This window comes from Polyodon spathula, chromosome 3, assembly GCF_017654505.1.
Source record: "Polyodon spathula isolate WHYD16114869_AA chromosome 3, ASM1765450v1, whole genome shotgun sequence".
NCBI lineage: Eukaryota > Metazoa > Chordata > Actinopteri > Acipenseriformes > Polyodontidae > Polyodon > Polyodon spathula.
In genome coordinates this window covers 66,472,940-66,496,454 of record NC_054536.1, presented here as the reverse complement: position 1 = coordinate 66,496,454, position 23,515 = coordinate 66,472,940, and the positions used below count along the sequence as shown (strand labels likewise).

The window sequence follows — 23,515 nt, the reverse complement described above, 5'->3', positions numbered from 1 at the left end:
ATTCCAGTCATGTTCTGGCGGTCTTGTCTTTTGGAGGGAGGTGGACCTATGAGCCACTTCTTATCTACGGCACTGGACTGCATGATGTCATTGTGTTTTCGCTAGCCGGCCAAATTAAATCGGCTGTTCAATTGCAATTTAAATCATCCACACTTTGGATTGTCCGTCCTGCATGGAAAACTTGGTTGTATTTCTGGAAGGAGAATCTGCCCACTAATCAACACGTCATTTCCAAGCGCCTCAAAAACTCTGTGTGGCTTTCATCATGTCATTTCTTTTTGTTTTTCCTCCTCCTCCTCCTCCTCCTCCCCTGCCACCACCTTGCAGCATGCAGCACTAGGCTACATGACGTCATTGTGTTTTTGCTAGCCGGACAATATTGTGGATAACTATCAGCTCCCATGGACCAGGTCTCCGGCCAAATTTATTATCATCTGTACGTATTTTATTAAATAAGAAATGTTTTTGTACGTATTGTTCCGTGATTACCTGCTGACCTTATCATACAAGTACAGTTGTCCAGTGTTATACCACCTCCCTTTATAGCGCCACCCTCGCATACCACCAGCTATTCTCTCTGAACAAATGTCACCAATACAAACAGTGCTATTTTTACCCGTTATATCGCAACCCGTCAACTTCTCCAGCCAAGCAAACATAAATATAAGCATTGTAGTTTCCCTCAATGTAGCACCAGCGAAATAATCATGGCCAATTAAAACAACAAAGTTATGCAGTTAACCTTTGCAAGTTTTGCACAAATGAAGGCTCACTTAAACTAAAGCTGCAGTTTTGTAAACAAACAGCAGAATAGTTTTTTTTTTTACTTTTCATTTTTTAAATGCTTAAAAAAGAATGCTGTTGAGCTTAAATTGCTTTGTAAAATAAGATGGAATTGTTCAATTGGGGATAGTATTCAGCAGGCTTACAGTCATGCCACAAACAGTGAAGATCAAATGACCAGTACAGTAAAAATGGTATGCTTTTTATGTTTTTTTTGTAACCATGTATGTTTCATACAGATGGGAAAAGATGATAAAACATCAATAGTAATCCTACTGTTGTGTTAAGAACTAGTACTGTAGTTTTAAAAAAGATACTGTAATTGTATAACTAAAAAAAAAAAGTTTGAATTTATTGCAAACATAGTAGGGTGTGTGTGTGTTTTTTGTTGTTGACCCTCACTATAACGTCACCCTCTCTTATTTTGTAGAGAGGATTGACTGTACTTCCCACAGGCGTATAATATAACTAGGACACCCTTCTCAGCCTTGCTGAGGGAGAAAAGAACAAAAGACTCTTTCTAGTTTCCACAACATCACTCTCAGAATGCACCTACACATTAATAAATTTAGAACATTACCCACATGAGTTTCTGAACTTAATCTTTCAGATTTTTACACGAATACATATTTTTCTTTTACTTTAACAACTGAAGAAAGACATCGGAATCTTGTTGAAATGTTTGTCAATTCTTTTTTTTTTAGTACTACGATTTCTTTTGAAGCTCTGAAGAAGTAAAGTTCAAGCCTTTTCATCTTTAGCTCCTAGTTCCTACCCATCCCCACAATCTGCTAAACTACTTACAATCGAATCCCTCTCTACACAAAGGCTATTTCCATAAATATGAACAGGACACACTGACAATGCATTTCCTGTATTTCACAAGCCCCCTTGATACCTGAAACACTGTACCATACTCAAGAAATCTTTCTGCCCAGTAGGGTGAGCGGGAATTGAGATTCAACAGCATCAAGGCAAGGGCATTTGCTCATCACACATTTTTAAATCATATGTTTAAGCAATGCTTCAGATTATACAAAGTGTACAGATTAAGGATTAAACACGTCAGTCCATTGCTTATCAAAGGGGCAGGCTGGCATTCGCGGACAACAATTGCAAAATGTGACATTTCGACATCTAACATGAAATACTGGACTACTATTATGGCTTCCGGTAGACTTTTGCAACATCATTGTGTAGCTTCTTTGGTTACATGATGTCAAGTAAAATATCTAAATTCAATATATATAAGATGTGTTAAATCCTACAATTTTAGTTAATGCAAAACCTTTGGCCATAGCTGTAGAGCTTGAACAGTTTTAAATAACTATAAATAACTATAAACAACAATAAAGATGTATAGACTGTGCTTTGCATTACAGAACAATTACATATCACATGTTCTTCAACTTGTCATTTTAACAATGCTGCCTTTTTGAATTATGCATCAGCCCCTTGTCATTCTCATTAAAACCTTGTTAGAATGTACTTGCTCGCACTGTGATATGTAAGGTTTTAAGGTTTTACATAAATTGTAATGTACCATTTTATGTACCATTTAAATGGCAGAGCTGAAAAATCACTGAGGCTCTCCATAAATTTGCACCCATCTTACTTTGAGATCAGGGTAACAGACTGCTTCTTTTGTGGTTGAAAGAGCCCTTTGATCTCGGGTGGGTGACCCTTGTTTACAAATTGTTGTTTCTGCTTTAGAAGTGGATTTTGAGCATGAGTGCTAACCACAATCAAACCCAACAAAACCGGTTCTCACACAGACAGCTTCGGCTACAGGCGTTGGCTGTTGCACTTCCAAGAAAGGACGACAGGGGGGCTAACTTTGTTCATTGCTTTTGAGGAAGATTAACACTACCTGGGGGGTGTAACCTGACCGCTATATCAATGTCTAAAAAGTGTAGTTACTTGCTCGGAATGACTTGAAGTTGCTTGAAATCCTACTATTTTCCGAGTTCTGTAGATCTGACCTGCAGTTTCTGCATGTGATTATGTTCTGTACTGTCTTTTAGATTTGCTTTGTTCCTGAATTTAACTGTTTCAATTGCATATGACTTGAAGAAGACTGACTTATTATTTTTAAGAAAATACAAACCTCACAGTTAACTGTTTTATGTAGCATACAGTCTATAAATAGCAAATTAAAATGTATATCACACACTGTTGCATTTCCTTTACTGTTTTATGACGTACATTAATGAATAACCCTTTTTTCTTTTGCTCTGTTTATTCAATCACTATAAACTGCTGCGCTTGTACGGCTGTGACTCATTAGTACTGTCTGAAGTTACAACATACAGAAGTCTCTTTGTATCTGAAGTAGCTTGAGACTAGCTGCAGGTTATGGTGGTGAATATGATTGTCAGTAAAACCCAAGAGATATAGATGACTGTGACGTTGTCTATCTGCTGAAAAAAAAGCAGACAGCATGTTACATGTGTACAAACACAACATTATCAAGTATGTTTATAATGTAAAACTTATAAAAATAAGACCTCTCTGACAACAATATGATTTAAGTAGTGTTTTTACTGCTTCCCCAGGGCTAACTGAGTTGTATTGTTCCAATAAAGCTTTTTAATCAATGTACAATTAAATAGTTATTTGACAATCTGAGGATATTAAAATGTGTTAAAATGTGGTCTTTTGAGGGGGAGTTTCAGCCTAAACCTTTTACAAACAAGAGCGTTGAAACAATAAGGCATTATTTTCTTTTTCTTTATTTTTTATTTAGTAGCCGCCAATTAATTTTACCCCACTTTGTACCACCCGTGCTCTGACTCAGGAGCGGCGAAGACAAACACAAGCTGTCCTCCGGAGCATGTGCTGTCAGCCAACCGCTTCTTTTCACTCTGCAGGCCCGCCATGCAGCCAACCCAGGGCTACAGTGTCGAAGGACAACACAGCTCTGGGCAGCTTACAGGCAAGCCCACTGGTGCGCGGTGAGCCGAGGACACCTCTGGCCGACTTAAGCCCTACCTCACTGGGTGGCGCTCGGCCAATTGTGCGCCACCCCCTGGGAGGTCCCATCCACGGTCGGCAGTGGAATATAAGGCATTCTTTTCTGACAGCCCAAATCTGTAATTGCCAGTGAAATACACAGATGGAAAACAGTTTAAAACAGCTTTGAATTAACTTATTTAGTCTTTCACTAGTAGCAACACAACAAGATCTGTAAAAAGGCCTCCTGAGACAACACAGATCTGTGCTGAAAGAAAAGAAAAAGCTATGAAAGCAGACAACTCATTAAGAGGCAGTGACACACTACTCGGAGCTCAAGATGTTATGTGGCAGAGACAAAGAGTGGATGATTCCTCAAATTACGTCTGGAGAACCAAGAGGGAATCTCGCCGCCTCCGCACTGGGAAACACTCCAAGAGGGAAACCTTAGACCACTACGTCAACTCTCCTGGGGTAAACATGTTTTCCATTTTTTTTTTTTTTTTTTTACCATTTGGAATGTTTTCTCTATCAGGTGTGCAGTTTGAGAGGGACCCCCTTTGTTGGAATTTCTGGTAAAGAAAAGTATCGTGCAGGAGAAATAATGAATGAAAGAAAGAAAGAAAGAAAGAAAGAAAGAAAGAAAGAAAGAAAGAAAGAAAGAAAGAAAGAAAGAAAGAAAGAAAGAAAGAAAGAAAGAAAGAAAGAGAAAATCTTGTTTTTCTTCCAGTATCCACATGAATTGGGATCCTGTCACATGTGTGGGATACCTTTTCATGTCAGAGTATGCCTGGGGACTGACAACCACAAAATGTTCTGTTGGCTCTTGGTAACATCTGTAGAATGCTTCTATAATTCTAAAAACTACGCAACTCCCCCAGCCTTGGCAGCTGTCCAGCTCCAAACGGACGAACGCCATTTCTCCTACCTTCCTTAATGCAAATAATTAACCTCACAGACATAACATAAAGTAGCTACAGACATGTGTATTCACATAGTGGTTGGCTGTGGGTAGCTGAAAATATACAATTCTGGCATTTCTCATACTGTATGTAACTAAAGGAAATTAAACAGCCGCGTATGCTTTTAATTGCCTATGATGTAGAAACTATAGGGGATAGGACAAACATCAGGGAGCTGTGGTGTAGGGTATATTATACAAACAGTGAGGCAGTGTCTCATAGAAATCCACAATAGTATTTAGGTGTTCCATATATATATATATATATATATATAATATATATAAATATACTCCATATATTTTTTTTTTTTTTTTTTTTTTTGCAAGGATTTAAATTAAGAAGTATCTCCTGATAATGAATCATGACATATGCATGTTTAGAATAGCTACTATTAAAATGAGAAAAAACAGTTGACTGGAGTAGTTTGTGCCTTCACCAGAAAACTGGAATGATAAAGCCATCACCAGTTCACATGCTCACAACCATTATATTTTCCATGAATCTACTCCACACACCCCTATATTATACCGTGTAACAATTATTTTTTTTTGTTTTGTTCCTGGGTAGTAAGTGTTATTTCCTCATTGCTTATGATCAAAAGTATAAAAAATGGCTATTATTCAACAGTAATACAAAAATGACTACAAAAGATTTAGAAGTGAGTAGTTTTTTGAGATTTACGATTATACAGTATTTACAGTATAATCGTAAATCTCGAAAAACTACTAATTTCTAAATCTTTTGTAGTCATTTTTGTATTACTTTAGTATAAATACATGTTAATTTGGATTCATATGTTGTTTTTTCTGACTTTATGTGAACGAAAAGACACACATTTGTCAGTTTTCCCATTGGAAATAGTGATATTTTGAAATATCACTGTCCTGGTCACAAAAGCAAAGTTTGTGGGGAATAATAGCCATTTTCTATACTTTTGAGGCATAAGCAATTAGGAAATAACACTTACTACCCAGGAACAAAAATTGTGTTACATAGTGTTATCTATCAGACAACTACTAAAACATATTTACCTGGTTCCGATTTACTGCTAACCATAAAAAAGCATGTATTATGGACATCCAGATTGAATTTATCGTCTCATAGGCTCACATTAAGCTGCTGTTCCAAAAACAGGATGTTCATTTATGAGTCCAAACCTGCTGGCCTGCAGGCAGGAGTGTGTTGCTCTGGTTGTGGGTCTTGTTTTGTAAGGTAAGCAGTGCTTTGTAGATACTCACTAAATCCCAAACCTTTATGAAGCATGAGTTTCATACCTGCAGCACTTCACAAAAAATACTTTCATTAAGTTGCCAGGTTTGTGTGAAACAGCGGTTTGTAAATAGAAAAGCGCATTCATGAAACAGTAAATCATGTGTGAATTATTACAGAAAAGATGATCTACTTTTTTTGTCCTTAAAAATATATTTTTGGCACACACTCATTATCATAATCTTTACAATTTAACTTGGATCTTATAGGAGACACCACATCCCAGCAAGATCGTTCATCCTAGTCTGGAGTTGGTCTTCATCTGTTTAATGTAATTGTTTAAGGAAACAGAATTCCTGATGATACTGAACTAAAACCGCCCCGAAACAATGAATGAAAAATTGTGCGCGGTATGCTATGAATTAACGGTGGACACAAGTACAACACTGTCCAGAGAGCTCATTAAGAGTCTAAGGCAGCTGTCCAATCTGTCCAGATGTAAAACTGTGTCATATGTGAATTCCCTTTTGTCTGAGTCACACAGTGGCTTCCCTAACACACACACACACACACACACACACACACACACGCACACACATGCACACACACACGCACACACACACACGCTCAAATAGGCACTGTGCATACATGCCCATGTACAAAATAATGAGTGTGCCAAGGTGGGGGGAGAACACTGTTATATATCAACTAATATATTGTTTTGTTCCTAGTGCACATAACCAAGCAGTCCTACAACATGGGAGTGCCTCAATTGCAAGAAAGCAAAGCACAATGAACCCTCTGTGCAAATGTTTGAGGTTGGATTATGTGACACATCTGCTACTTTCTACTTTTACTAAGCAGAATTAACTTTGACTGTAACGGTTTGGTCTTAAATAGTTTTTGACATAGGTTAGGAACTTTAGTATTTATTTCTGTCCTGGGAGAGTAAACCGCCATGACAGTCTGGCCTATATTGTTTCAATGTAGAGAAAAGCTATTAAACTACAGATTATTAATGCTTAACTTTTAAACATACTTATGCGTGAAAACCCATGGTACACAATACATTGATGGCCATATGTGTTCAGATACTAAATCATTCCCTGATGTACTGTTTGTAGTTAATTAAATAATTTTCAAAGATAATTTATACTACTAGAAAAAATTCTTACTTAGTAAAGAAAGGCCTTGATTATAAATAATATCACCAATTGTTTGTATCTTTATTGGAAGTTGGTATTTTTCTTGGGTATTCTGACTAAGATTTGTTTCTGCTGTTTTATACTTGTCTTTTTTCACCAGCCTCTTCCATTTGAACCCAAAATGCTCAGTTGGATTGGATTCAGGATAAGGACCAAAAGCCTTGATGTTTCTTCCTCACAGTTTTAACATTCAATCAAAATCAACATTTATTGCATGCTAATAGATTAATATTGACATTAGCAGAAGGTATCAATACATACGGGCACTACCATATGCTCTGCAAAGTAAAGAGAAGTTTGTTTTTTTCAGAAATCTCTACATCTCATTGGAATGCAAGGCACGTCTGCTGCTACTTTAAAAAAAAAAGATTTTTGGAAGGTGTTTATTGGAATACATCTTGGAAAATGAATCAACAGCTTAACCTTAGAACAGTGGAATAGTAATGTATTCCAGTAACACAAAATTATGGGATATTATGCAGAGTTTATTGGTCTTATTGCACTTTCCAAAATAAAATAATTCTAGATTCATTACATAAGACTTGATTTTCCCAAAGAAAAGTACTGTTGCTTTTGCAACAGTACAGCCACCTCAAAATACAAAAAAAACACAATATTACAAAACACTACTGATGAGTGAGTATTACTTTTACAAGTCGATTCGATACTTGAACATAATCCCAATTATGAATATCGATTATCAATTATTCTAATAACATCATTCTTAGGGGGAAAAAGTCACAAAAAGGTTCCTGATTAAATGGGTTTTTTGTATTTATGATTAAAACAATAAAACTTAAATAACTTTTTTTCAACAGCAACGCTCCCTGTATGTTTTTGTTCGTGACGCCTTTTTGTCTGCATTATGGGAGCTTTAACAGGAGGGCGGGTCTCGAGGTTCCCTTGGACTGCAGATCCCAGAGTCAGAGCAGCTTCAGTGGTTGCCTGAAGCAACCCGCAGGAATCCAAAGTGGCTGGGATGAGGAAGTAACTTTTATGATGAGTGACCATAAAGAAGACGTGAAGTGTTATAGTAGAATAATCGATCGAAAGTGTGCAGTATACTAATCGTTTGAAGTTGGTTTCGGTGTTTAATTTAATAATCGGAAATTTATCCTATTTTTGATGAATCGCTTATCACTACAAAACACAAATGCAACATAAATTCACTTTAAGCTAAAGTTAATGAAGTTAAAAAAAAGTATACAGTACTACTCTCTGATGGTAATGTATACACCCTTATAGAGGAGTCCTTTCCTCCATGTTGGTCTGCTTTACACTCTGTCAACCTCTATCTGCCCCATTTTTAGGTCACATTTGCGTGTTCAATATGTGACTGAAAAGCAGGCCTAAATGTGGCAAACTGCTTTTTTATTTAATTTTTATGGAATGATAGTCTGCACTCAGAATGGAAGAGCTACCGGGATATACAATAATTCTTTTGACTATTTTGACTTGCTGTTATGGTGTTTAACAGGGTGACGGTCCGAGCTTACCCCCACCCGCAATCACATTATTCTCGTAAGAACACAGAGCTATTTAACTTGCTAGTGTTGACAGGTATACATTTTTATTTTCATAATGGATACTTCACTTAGATTGCAAATGACTATCAGGTTGTACACAATGACTGGCACTCATAAGCCAAACTCACGACTGGCCACCTAATAGCACTACTGTTTCCTCCTAATGAAAGACACAGCATTAAATAATGTTAAATACATTATACATGTTTCTTCTTATTTATACGGATTTGTTTAACCTGCATGAATACTGCTTTTTTGTACAAACACAATCATTAAACTAGTCTATTGTTTACTCATTATTATTATCATTGTTATTATTATTCTCTAGTCCCTAACCATTACCAGTAAAGACTGAACATCAGCATTACCCCTTCTCTTGGAAGATTAACAAACACATGGCTATAACAAAACCCTTGTTCCATATGTAAACGTCAACTTCATTAAAGGGAATTGCCCTAATCTCAATTCAGCAATACACCATCACATATCAAATACACTTTGTTCAACAACATGCAACATACATAATAAAACAATGCTCGTCAGTAGAATAACATTAACAATAATAATCACAATAACAGGCATTGAAATATTAGTGAGGGTCTCACTCTTTTAATGTAAAGACACACCCTTCTGTAGAAATGTACATTGTTGCATGAAAAATAAACAATGGTGGCTGAATATGCCAAGTCGCCAGCACCATTATTGATCATTACTGAGATCCACAATCCTGCAGATTTTATATTTATCGCTTAGTTACTAAATAACAGGAAGAAAATGTAATTGTGACAAATTAAGCATAATTATGAATGCATTGCAGCTTGCATGTTATATGAAAGAAACAATCTGAATGTTAACCTGCTAGATTTTTTTTTATTTCATATTTTTATAATTAAAGTTGTATGATGTAGAAATAATTAACATTGAATATTGATCCACTGCCGTCTTGCCTAGCACAGATTCATCTCACCTTACGCGTGCGTGGGAGTATGAGTACTGAGCTACGTACCCACATTGGTCATGTGATAGAAAAAGCAGGCCTGAAAACTGCTTTGTGTTCATACATATAAAGGCCGGCCCTAGTCTCGGATTTCAGGCCCTGGGCTGCCTTTTCTTTTTTGGAGCGTTCACATATGAGAAAAGTTCGCCCTCAAATCGTAAATGTGAACGGGTCTAACTAGCTGTTTTCTATTACATTTTCTCAGCTATCTACCTGATTTAATGGTTTATCTATGCATTATCTGCTCTGCTTATCAATCTAAAGATCCATCCAGCTGTGACAGCAGCAGGTTAAGGGTTAAAGTGTCAGTGGCCTTTTTATGGGCTAATGGATGCCGACAAGGCAGATTTGGTGCTTCCACAGTCAGTACATCTTCCAGCAGCAGCCATAACATAAATACAAACATGAATATGTCATATTAAATGTCAATAGCAGGTTCCCTAAAGCATGATGCTCTCCTCTCGCTCAGCTAATCAGGTAACACCGATCAGCTCTTGGCGCATTTATGAGAACAGGGCAGAGTCAATTGCAGACTCTCTGGAGCTCACTGATGTTGAGGGTTAATCAGTTAGAATGTCACAGCTCCAGACAGATTGGAAGAAGGGGGTGGAGGGGAGGGGGTGTTTCCATGGACGGCTTGCTGTGGAATCCGGGTTTTTTGCCAGCTTCAGGGAAACCCTCTTCCAAAACAACAGAGCTCAGAGCTTAGCCAGCCCTGCCTCAGGGCCCTAAAACCTGCCCTACTACTACTTGAGACTCTATTGAAATGTGATGGGGCTTAGGGTGACCAAAGTGCCTTACTAAGGGTGCTCTAAACAACTCAGAACTAGGATGGTAATATCCATTTTCCTAGCAGAGCACTGCAAATTACACTTAAGCTATAAAAGAGTATGGTAATTGATTTGAGGCTGAAAACCTCCAAAGATATATCTTCTGACTAAGTAGTTAGCTGACTAAGTAATTAGCTAGGGCCCTATCTGAAAACAAGTACAAAGGCACATTTACAAAACTCTGTCATTTTGGAATCATAATAATTATTTTTTAAAAAAGTACAATACTTTAAGAAACATTTACTCTGCATGAAGACTTTTTTCTTTTTAGTATTTCTAAATAATAAAACTAATTGTATAGACAGAAATAAATCACTAACAATTTCCCTGGACAAAAACAGTTTTGCAAACTTGAGCAAAAGCTTTAGATAAGTTGCCCATTTTGTAAGATCCTCACACAGCTATTTGAAGTCAAAGCTTTATCAGGGCAAGTACAACAAGCTTTTCCTCACAAATCTTTACAATACAAAACACGCGTGATAATTTCAAACATGTCCCCATGGTATTCCAATGCTCGGTTGTTCTTTACCACTATTTCACAATGATGCATGGGCTGGTATACCATCCATAACTTCAATCATAAGATATACAGTAACTGTATTACGTAAAAACAAACTAAACAAACATTTCGTCAAGCAGTCTTTGTCAATATTGTTTGTGTTGGTATTGTGGAAAATGTTTTAAACCTTTGTGTACTGCAATAAAAAAAAATAAAAAAAAATAAAAAATAAAAACTTAATTTTACTACAGAATGTCGGAATGAAAACCATCCTACAGGTGGGCAGTTTATTTATTTATTTATTTAAAGTTCCACAAACAAAAGCTTTTAGAATGTATTTAAATACAATATTTGACAAGGTGAATAGTGACAAGCAGTATAATGTGCTGGATATTTAAACATCAATCTATATAACTCTATTAGATAACATTACTTTTCTGGAGTTTTTAAACCTGTATTGTGCAATGACACCCTCACACCATCAATTTCATAAATGTAATTGTAATTTAAAATCAGTTACGATTTTTTTTTTTCAGAATTCATTATATATAGAATCCTCTGGACTCCAAAACACACACACACACACACACACACACACAAAATATTATAATTGGCTCGTCCTATTCTAATTACCTTCCAAAAAACATAAATGTCACAGGTGGAAAGATTTACTAGCTTCCCGTTTCCTGACGAGGAAGGCAGAGCTCTGTAAGCAATCAGATGTGTTTGCATACTTTGGTGTTGTTGCCATAATTTGTTTAAATTTCTACTGCTGATCAAGGAAATCATTATTTGTAAACTTTTAATATCAACATCTTGGAGCAGTCACTTCTCTTTCCCATCCACGGGGGAAAAAATCACAACAAATGAGAGGATCTGCACATGCCCCATTTGTGATTCATTCCTCTACTTGTGGCAACTGTCAAAGGGCAGGCAGTGGAAACTTCTGCAAATGTAAATACATTTGGTTAAAAATATAGAGCCTTAATGTGCACCACATGCGGTTTGCTGGCACATTGAGCAATATTTTGACGGCAGGGAGGAGAGAAGGCTTGTGCTTTTGAAGTTGTGAACGGACAGGAAAGCACAGGACTCATGCTCTAGGCAGCCTGCTGTCAGATCAGACCCTTGCTCTTACCTGGGGCTTTTTCCACAAAGACGACCTTTGAGTCAGGAAGGAAGTTGTGTCCACTTAACACCATCTTCTTCCCTCCTGTCACAGGGAAGCTGTCCATGCTCTGATTCTCGACAAGCGGCAGTTCCTGGGCCGATCTTTGAGCTGTGTGGAAGGATAAAAAATATTCCATATGCTTTTTTATTTCCCATTACTTTTTAATATCCAACCATTTTAGACAAAGTATACATCTATTGATCAGTGTCAAGAACAAAGCGCCAGGAATACATTGTCATCAATCTGCAAAGCCTTCTTTATCTAACATATTGTTATATGTATGCATTAGTTACATTTGTTTTAAAGGGACAGTACAGTACAATAAAAGCTACATAAGTATGGGCCATTGGTAAACATTTTCATATTAAGACAATGATATCAACGGTATGCACTGATACTGACTGGCAATCGATTCTAGTACACTGGTAACGTATAGTATCACTTCCACTGTGTGACTGGGTAGAACCACTATGCAGTGTGTGTTCCAAATCCATAGTCGAGCCATTGCTGGCCTGCTAATTGCCCTGAGTTTCTTCAGGGTAAACACATGTATTATAATTGTAACCCGTGGGTATTCTTCTTTCAATCCCTGTGCAGTATCACACTATGATTCAATTATATTTGGGAGGAATCGGGTTACTTACAACACTCAATGGGGTTGGAGGATGCCTGCAGAGAGATGGTGCGGCCGTTGGGTTGAGTAATGTGCACGCGAAAGACCATCCGCACTCTGGTGTTCTTTCGCCCAATGTCTGTCTCGCCTTTACGCAGCTCAATGTCCGAATTCCGTAGTTTCAGGATACCAGCACAGTCAATTCTGTTGAAAAAATATATATACCGGTATATATATGGTGGGCAGTGGTTAAAGAAAAGGCTTGCTACCAGGATGTTCCTGGTTCAAATCCTGGCTCAGCCACTGACTCACTGTGTGTGACCCTGAGCAAGTCACTTAACCTCCTTGTGCGCTGTTCTTCGGATGAGATGTACAACCAAGGTGATATTGTAAGTAACTTTGCAGCAGCAGTTGTTGATGGATAGGTCACGCCTAGTCTCTGTAAGTCGCTTTTGATAAAAAGCATCTGCTAAATGACTTATTAATACAAAATAATAATAATCATCCAAGGTCCATGAGTTTAAACTTTAGAGAGAGGACAGTTTATAAGAATGATCTTTCACACCTATTCAACAGGGTCCAAAGGGTTAAAGAGAAGTCCTCTGTAAAACATACAGAAAGGGTTACACAAATATAATATTGTATAAAAAACTTGTGATATGAAAAATCATTAAACATAGAAAACTTATAATATGTAACTTTAATGATCAGTCAAGATGTTCCATGTCAGATCCTTTTCATTTCTTATTTTCTCCATAGATCTGCCCAGCAGAACAGCATGTTGGCCAAAAATCTACTTTTAATACAGTCTTTTCCTATGCAGCATGCAACTTATTCACTTTGTTTTACTGCTCCCTCACTAACACTGATGCAGCATTTGATTTCACCATTTCTAACTAGTAACACATTTCTCATTAAAGCTTGTCTGGAGTTTTAAAATAGTCCTGTGTTGGAATATTCAGTGGAAAATCCTCCTTTTTGCTTTTATTTCTGGCCTTTTTAAAAAAGAAAAAAATGTTTTTTTTTCACTGAGGGACCAATTCAGTAAAAGTTATTTCCCCTGTTCCCTGAGCCTTGATGTTTGATTGAATAGTGTCACAGAAATACCGTACTGTGCACATTATAAACCAGATCTGTAATTTTAAGTTGAACTCAATCCTAGTGGATGCAGCAAGTATCTCTTTATATCACCAAATCAAATCAAACATCCACCATCTGTAGTGGTTAACTGAAGTTATTTCAGGTTGTCAAGTGCATTGTGGATTCTAAGTGCATTGTGGGTGCATTATCAGTAATAAATAACACATGTGCTGAGTAAATAGGCTTGTGTTGAGAGCTTAAAGAGAAGTTAATGTACAAAGACATTCTCAAAAAAAAAAGTAAAGGTAGATGTTTTAGTTATGTTGACTTCAAAATAACACTTAGGATTGTATTTATTGTGTATTGTTAATATTACCTGTATGGTACTACTACTGATTAGTTTAAGATTCAGCCACATGTAAATATTTTTCTGGTACACCTTTTATTCTATAGTTTTGCTACAGTAAATGTGGACTGAAAGTTTTCAGATTACAATGGTGCTGATCATACATTCAAATGGCTTTTGAGTGCAGTAAAATCTTAAAGTCTGTCTGACCATTCAGTAAAGGGAAGGACAGAAACGTAATGTATGATCTAAAAGACAACAAACCTCGTCAACATACCGTATAGCAGTGGTTTTCAAACTTTTTAGGCCCCATACTCCATTCCAAATCATGTAGTCTACCATGTACTCCCATGTGATTTAAGGTCACAATTAGGGATCTACCTAATTAGTGATTTCGCAGAAATTGGGAAATTGAGGAGACACCTCGAAATTCATGTCTTTTAGGGGCCGATACATACCTTACTAATACAGAGAGAAAAAGAAAATAATTACTGCACACCGCATGCGATGCAAACTACGTATCTTAATTCTGCAGATAGGCTTTTTTATTTTTGACTATCCTTTCTGTATTGCACTGTGAGGGAGGGGGGGCAGGGGGTGGACGGACCATTGTTAGACAATTAACATTTTGAAAGAATACTCCAAAGTGGTTAACTTTCTTCATTGCTGACAACAGTGTTTTAATCAGCCTACCTATCAGTGCGTCTGTACTGGCTATTCTGTGACCTGTACTGTCAGCAGGAGGTGGCCCAAAGTCAATGTTGCATTGCTATTTTGATTAAGGTTACTAAAAATTTAGTTTTCAGCATTGGTGGTAAAATACCAAAAATGGACGGTAAAGCAAAAAAAAAAAAAAAAGTATATTTCGGGTGAGGATTGTGTCAAGACATTTCCCAAAGAAACTTTACATGCAGATGGAGGTAATGGTTTTGCACATCTTGTAATGTGACTTTGGAGAAAATACGATCAATCGCTATTTAGCTTCAAAATCACAATTCAAACGAAAGGCTACTACAGAGGCTTGCTAAACTTGTAAAACAAATAATAGCTTTCAGAAAACAAACTTGAATAGGCATGTTTTCTTTCTTTAGCTTGGTACAATGAATGGGCAAGTGTTCACACCACAGGCAAAGAGAATGTCAGCTGCAACAGCATGCTTGCTTTTAACAAATGACAGCACTCCTTTTCAGTAAGGAAACAAGTTTCACTATTTTAGGCTTTTATTTAATGTTTAAACAGGTCCATAAAATCCTAATTTTACTGCATGACCTAACCGGGAAAAATATGTAAATTCTCAGCGATTTAAGTAGATCCATAGTCATAATAATCCTACGAAAACAGGAAAAATAATGGTCTTTTCTAATTTCTAGATTAAGTACTGTAAATGGAAAACTGCTGTTAAAAACTAACGAAATAAAATGTTATAGTTAACAACCGTCTAAATGCACCAACTAAAAATGTTATGTTCAAAAACAGGTTATGCTTTTGAAAAACAAAACTAATATTCCAAACAAAAAAATAATAATACAAATAAATAAATATCATGCATTTCTTCAAATAAATGCAGACGGGTAGAGAGAAAACAGATATTTTTTTTTTTTTTTAACTCGAATTTTATCGTTGAACACTTGAGCAGGGATAATGTAAAATGCTATGTGTGTCTTGTGTAGTATCAAATCTAGCCAGAATAAGCACATTGTTTTGAAGTGAATATTTCCAAAAGCTAATTTGTTGAAAGTAGAAAGGGGATATTTAAATCAGGCAGTTAAAATGACTTTTAGCAAAATGCCTTCATGTTAAAGTGTTTAGTGCAGTAGTCTGTTTGTGTCAATCAGCTGTAAGACCATTAAAGCGTGTTGATGGGCACTTGCTGTATGATATTGTAATGCTGGGGCCGCTGATGTGCAAGACGGGTGAGGGAATCAACCTGATTAGGAACTGGGGAAGGGGATGGGAGTACTCTGTAAGTAGTTGTAAATGATGTGTGTTGGTAAGCTGTATTTCTTGTTCAGAGCTGTTACAGAGCTGTGTTTTGTTGCTTGTGTGACTGGGAGTGAGAGTGCCTCCGTGTGAGTGCATCACTGAAGCAGGGCTAACACGACCAGTCAGGGATAGAGAGTGTTGTATCAGTGAATAAGGAACTGGGAGGGACTGGGGGGGGGGGGGGTGTTGGGTTGGGTGAGAGGAGAGGGAGGAACAGGAAACAGGCAGGAGATGGGAGTGAGAGAGTTGAAGGAGAGAGGTTGAGATTTGAGAGGAAAGGTGTGAGAGAAAAAAATAAAAGATAAAGAAACAATAAAAATAGCGGTTTACGACTGCTTTGAACCGCGACCTGTCTTTGTGTCATTGTATCCTGGAACCCCGCAGCTCAGCGCTATAATATGAGCACTGTCAATAGGGTTGGAGCAGGGAATCCAACTCCAGGCGCTTCCCAGTCCCAGGAGTTAGGGATTCTATTTTTGTAATAATAATAATATCATGCTTTTGCTTTTAGTAATAATTACCAGTGTGGAGGTGCAAGTACTGCACTCAATGGCAACAGAGTTCTTCAACGAATTAAGTATTAATGAAAAAACACATAAAAGCATTGCAGCTAAAGGTAACAGTCATGTCATTCCAGCTCCAGCGCAGAACAAGTGAGTGATTTCACTGTCTAAGTAGGGCAGTCCAGCTGCCTGCTCAACTCAATACGGTTATTTAAAAACGTAAAGGTAGATACAACACTGAACTGATTAAACTACTAACACTGAACATTTAAACTCCAGAGAGTAAACTTACCCAGTAAATACTACTTTTTTTTTTTAAATAAGAAACATCATACAATGACAATCTTCGAGTTTCTTTGTTGTTTTTTTTTAGCCCACAGACTGCAGTCACCACTGCCTTTTAATGTAAGTTAGCCATGTGTGCGCTCAGCACTCACTCACTGTCAGCAGCCAGCTGTTTTCATAGAGGTAACCTCGCCCAACAGAAAGGAAACATACACAAGTAATTCTGTGGTTTTGTTTGAAAGGAGATTCAACACTGTTGATTTGATTTCTAAGTAATAAAGTACTACAACATGGTAAAAAAAAAAAGGTGTTGTCCGGCATTACAGTGTTTTTCTTGTGTACCCCAGGTTAAAAACTACTGTCTTACAGTATCTACATTTCATCTACAAATATTATATTATTAATATTTAATAATATGTGTTGTTGTTTTTGGTCATATTAGCTTTGTGCTGTGCACTGAAACCCACAAGTGAAGCCCTAAAGCCTGGGCAATGCTAATGTTTCCCACCAAACACAAATAACAGAAAGAACTCTGACGGAGCACACATATGTTTTTTGAATTCACAGAACATTGATTTTTTAAATTAATTTTTTTAAGAATCAACAGATTGTGTTATTGTTCATGTTATAATGAATATATCATATGTGATGCTGTTGCATGTTACACTGATTTAGAAATGGGTACAGGTGTGCTTGCTGTCCTATGGGACCTATACATCTCCATCTCAAACTTGATGGCTATGAGGGACTCCTGTTGCGTGCAAATAAATCCACATGAAGTAGCAGCTGGGAAGATTAAGATGATGTAGTTACAGTATATAAGGTGTGCCAGTTGGATTGAATCAACCTTATTTTGTTTTAAAAAAAACTGTTTTTATTTGCTATACACCTTTTTATACAAGCTTATTGAGGTAAAAGCATAACAAAATGTAGTAGCTATATCTATATCACTAAATAAAACTTGGATTTACATTTACCACCTTCCTTTTTTTTGTTGTAGTTGTAACACATTTTAAAAGCAAAGTGTAGTGAACCAAACAGTAAATGAAAGTAGGGTACAGTATAGAAATTCATATTAAAGCCCACATAAGTATGCTAAGGTATTGTAAAGTATGGTGTATTGTAAACATGATGTTCCACCATATATTAAACAGTAGAAAATAGATATGGATTCAGTCTTATCTAATCAAGATTTGCGGAATTACAGCACTTTTCTATAGTCATACACATGTTATTATGTTTATCATCTTGAAAGTGGATTTGTTTAGAGTTGATGTTTGAATCTAGCTCTATCTAATGAACACTGCTTGAAATCAGCTGCTGTTAACATGTTTGCCAGTTCAGTGGGGACTGCGATGAGGGCAGATTAGTTTAGAATCTAACATTCTTTCAAGAAGCCTTAAAATGGATTAGTGATGTGTTAATGTGTAAATTACAGAAATACCATCAGACAATTTGCATACAGTAATTTACAGGCTATGGAAATTCTCCACCAGGCACCAGCATTTTTAAATGCTGGGTAACCTTGCAGTGTTTACAGCCCACACCTTCCTGTAGAAACCCAGGAGAGAACTTTACTTTAAAAACATTACTTTTCAGTTAAGCTCTCCATTGTTTGAGAAACACAATTGTATAAGTGAGTCACTTTTCTAGGTATGGTTTCATATGGTATAGTTGCTAATAGCATTTTCTTTTAAGCTCAATAAAATATAATCATTACACTGTAGTTTCTTTTACAGTAGTCATAACCTAACCATTGAACGTAACACATTTAATTAGACTATTAACACCCCATTTATGAAATCCCCATTCTATACATAGTCACCATTCTGACACAATTACAATATTTCTGTCTCCAACTCCTTTGCCTAATGTTCTGCCCTGTGCTCCTGACAGTTGTCACACATAACCTGCCTAATTCAACCTACAGTATGTTACTTTTTCCTTGGGATTTCTTTTCCAGATTACCCCCAATGCTTGTTTTAACTAACTGGAAGTTGTGTTTATTGGATATTTTTCCCCTACTGGCAAACCACAGGCAAATGTCTACCTCTGTTGTAAATGTATTACCTGTATTTCCCACTGTGGATAATTGTGCCTTTTAAGTTAACGTGTAGTTCACTGTTGTATAGCATACTGTCTTATACCACACCATAATGACAATTGCCAGTTGATAGATCTTCATGCAAGATTCTTGAAGGCGCTTACTCTTAAACATAAACTGTCTGCTTGCTACTACAAACACATTCAAAACATATAGAGTATTATATATTGTGATTGCTGGGAAGGTTAATTGATATTTCTTTCTTTTACATGTCAATATAGTAATGTACACAGTGTTGATTACCTATTTTTACTAGCTGATCGGTATGTTCTTAGATGTTTTCAAGATTAAACATTTGTTGCTATGCATTAGAAATAATGTTAATAATGAAAAACATAAAAGGAAAGCATGGAACGCCCACATGTTGGAACTCATTTTAAGACTTGACTTTCTTTTCCAAATCATAAAAATAGTGAAAACAAACATTTCCAGGAGTACAGTATTTCTTTTATTTCCATAAGTGTGGTTGTTTGGAAAATATTATCAAATAAAAAAAAAAAGCGTACTGAGCTATACTATTGCAACATGGTAACAGCAAGATGAACTGCAATACAACAGTACAAATGAATGGTAAACCGTTTTAATATTAAATGCAACAGATGTGCTACATGTGTGGAGTTACATAATGAAAATCACTTGTGTACTGCCTTCCAACATGTATGTAAGTGGCTACAGTGCTACAAAATATCTTCTAAATATACCTTCATCATCCAAATAGACCTTTATTAATATATTTTTTATTTTCATAAAACTATTGAACTTATCCCTCTCTTTTTTCTCAGTTATCAAAATCAAGAGGCATCCTCTGCACGAATAACTCTGCTGTCTAGAATTACATCTTAATTTTAGGAGAAACACAAAATGATGCCAAAATTCTTAACTGGGGCTACTGGCTGTACTGAACATCTCCCTAAGAATTGCCTTTATGTTACTACAATTATATTAGAAGGTCCAATATGCCTTACAAACAATATTGAGAAAAGGCCAACTAGGCTGCTCTGATTTTTGGAAGGAAAGCCTCCAGCCCGAGACTCAGGGAATCAAATAGTCCTGTGGTAAAGACTCCTCTGAGAATGAAACAGGGTGTATCGGAACTTGAGCTCATGAGTTTATTAGCAGACATTTACTACTGTGTGTTTGGTCTACCCGTTTTAAGATTAACACAGGTGCCAGAAATAGAAACAATAAAGTTGCTATGGAGATGGGTAAAGTTTATTTCAGACTTGTCCACTGATTAGAAGCACAGTAGGGGTAGGGAGAGGAAACCCTTTTAACAAATAAAATGCTCTGCGTGGTAGCAGCACTTCAGGAAACACTGCGTGCTTCTGTTTGTGTGAGAGTACTTGATATGCTTTTGTGGATGTGGAAGTGAATACTCATCAGAAAAATACTATAGTTCTGCCTATATTAAAACATTAGATTAAAAAACATGCAAGTACTTTAGTGAACTATACTTTTTTTTATCTCTGTAGAAATACGAAAAAAAGGTCTTTATCATCTTAATGTTTTTCAAAGGACTTTACTAGTTTATTTTTAATATTTCTATGTTTGTACAATATGTATGTATGTGTCTACATGAACTGTGTACTGTGTGTGAATAGGAAGACTATTTTTTTTATTATGAAATGCTTAAACTAACAATGCCTTACCCCAATATAGCATTACACTGTAGATGAAGTACTTATATTACAGTAGATTGATTTACTATATTACATAATATGTAAAAGTACAATAGGACTCTTAGTTTTACTATACTATATATAAACTATATATATTATACTATATGTAAACTAGAAATGTTTGTTAGATTAAAACTGAAGGTAAAGGATACCTACATGGCTCTCATGTTGTTTTCAGGTAACAGTGGGATCTCCAGCACCTTGGTGTTGGAGAGCATGACCTCATGGCTGGCTGTAGAGACAGTCTTGCCGGTGATTCGGTGGACCTGGTAGAAGGCATGTGGTCGCAGCAGGCGGTCGTCTGCTGTCCCGATGAACAGCTGGAGGGTGAGGGGCTCGCTTTCCATGTAACCGTGGAGCTGGCAAGAGAACAGAAAACTCCAGCTGAGCACCGTACATGTAAACTGCTAAAGACCAATTTAAACTTTTACGGGTCTTTATTCAGAAAAAAAAGAAAGAAAGAAAATTAATGACAGCTCCTACCACTAAGTGCTGAGTCTTTTTTTTTTCCTTTGGTACAGAACATTCATTGAAAGGTACATTTTAACGTTAACCAAAAAAAACCTTAGGCAAGTTTTCTTATTTTTGTTGTTTGGAGTTACAATATGCACCACAGCAAAATGGTTTATTAACTTTAGTGTCTAAAAAATAAATAAATAAATAAATAAATAAATACATACATAAATACTATAAATGGGAGTGTTGGTGAACAAAGCATTCTTACTGGTCAACACTGGTAAAAGAACTAAGAAAATCAAAGAATACAGCTGTCTTGTCTCTATATATGTGCACTGTCTCTATAAAGAAGAAACTTCACAAGTCACAGGTCCTCAATATGAAAGCCATATTAGGTCTGAGGTCAATCTAATGGTCACGGACACATTTTGCATGGTCTCATCTCAAATGATTTCTGAGAAATTAGACTTTGACAATGTTGTACTTAAAACTGTCACAAAAGGGTTACCTTATCTTGTACAGTACCCATGATCGAACTTGCCTACGAGAATCACAAAAAGTCACATGACCCCAATATGATGACTGTCTTAGGGAGTCACTTTTGTAACACTGAAAACATGAGCTGAAATAGTTTATGCGATATTAACAGTGGTGGTGGATTTACAAACTGTACAAGCTCCCCTCACTGGGATGCTTAGTGAGTTGTGACAGGGACTGAATGTGTGACACTATACTTTAGGATTCTATGGGGGTGATGTAAGTACAGGGGCAGTGCAAAAAATTGCAGCTGTAAAATGTTAGCTTACGTAAGCTTAAGAGCAATATAAAAATAATACAATTATAATAATAAGGGTCTCAATGAGCGCATCAGTCTATTTTGCTGCTGCACTTGCACAGTTAGGAGTACAGAGAGCAGTAGTTGCTATATGACATTTGTGGAGCACAAAAATACAAACCAAAAAAAAAAAAATGTCAGAGGAAGGACAGCAAAGTCCTCTTGGTGCACGGAAAAAAAAAGTTTTCTGAGCAGCTGAGAGTCCTTACAGTTGAGGTCACTCAGCATGAAACTGGGTTGTTTGGAAAAGCCTAAGCCAACATCAGTTATACTAGTATCCTTAGGAAATGATATGTATTGGCCTGTCCTTTTAGCAGACATCCAGAAATTTGCCTGGCACTCTGGAAAAGGTGGATTGGGCAATCCCTCCAGACATTCCAACTGTGGTCTGAAAGGAACCAGAGGCTAAGTAGTGCAGAGAACACAGCACTTTCACATGTGCAGGGATAGCGGTCCCTAGATTGACGCTGGGGTCTAGCTCATCATTCAATTCAGCTATGAGGTCAAGGATGACCTGCGGAGTAAGACCATAATGCTTTAGCACCACTTCCTCCAGCATCCCAAACAAAGTGACCCTGGGATTGAACATTGGAACAAGCGCCAAGTGTTACCGCATTAGAAAGTGTACCACAGCAGCCATCCTGAGGCCAATGACAGGTCTCTGCAGGTGTGCTTTTATATAGCTCTTAGTAACTCGCCTCTACAATGATTTGCACATTGTAAGAAGAGGTGTAAAGTTTTTGGAGGGTCAGCAATCGCCTAAGTGAAAGGCAAAATCCTTACAGCACTTTATAATGTTTGTATCCGCTTAGTATCCAGATCTCGCCAATTTCCATGCTCTTTTCTTCATTTGAATGCATTTCAATATCATTTAATGGCAAAGTGCAAATTTAGTGGGTGTAGAAACCAAGGTGAACACCATTCTTCACATATTCCATATTTTCAGCGGGTGGTAAAATCAGAGTAGTGCATATCCTTTCATCACCCCCTATATATGTTGTCTTGTAGACACTAAGTATGCACATGCAAAAATGCCTGGGCCTCTCTGGTTTGATGCAGACAGGACTGCCAGTCCCCTTTCAACTTGGAGTTTATCCGGAAACTTACTGCATGCATTATGATTTTCATTAACGCTTATAAACCTCTGGCATGGTGCCAGCGTTAATATGGTTTCGACATGAAAGGACCAGACAGTCTCTTCAAACACGCAATACTCTGTGTCTAACTCTGATCGGCAACTAATAACAGCTACCGACTTCTAGTAAAAAATTTAAATAAAAAAAGCCATAAAAAACAACTCTTTCACATGTCCTGGCTGCAGTGAAACAGCTACCTGCCTGCCTTGTTAAATACAAGTGAGTTAATCAGCTCATTTTTTTCATGCTGTATTTGACTAGGATATGCAGTACCGGACAGATAAAATTGAAAAATAAATAACAACCAGCACATATTTAAGTTTAAAACAGCTGCATTTATAATACACTAAACCTCCTCTTA

At 36.8% G+C, this 23,515-nt stretch overlaps 1 protein-coding gene across 4 annotated transcripts in view; it reads right to left on the bottom strand.

The window, feature by feature from the left end:
* The window catches only part of LOC121313331 (nuclear factor of activated T-cells, cytoplasmic 1-like), a 124,204-nt gene that overhangs the window by 55,287 nt on the left and 45,402 nt on the right, over window positions 1–23,515 (bottom strand). For all 4 annotated transcript variants that reach the window (XM_041245740.1, XM_041245737.1, XM_041245739.1 and 1 more), the window contains exons 4-6: window positions 20,884–21,086; window positions 12,779–12,951; window positions 12,102–12,242 (exon numbers count right to left, since the gene is read on the bottom strand). In XM_041245740.1, coding sequence (XP_041101674.1) covers window positions 12,102–12,242; window positions 12,779–12,951; window positions 20,884–21,086 — 517 coding nt within the window. The remainder of the gene's footprint in view (window positions 1–12,101; window positions 12,243–12,778; window positions 12,952–20,883; window positions 21,087–23,515) is intronic.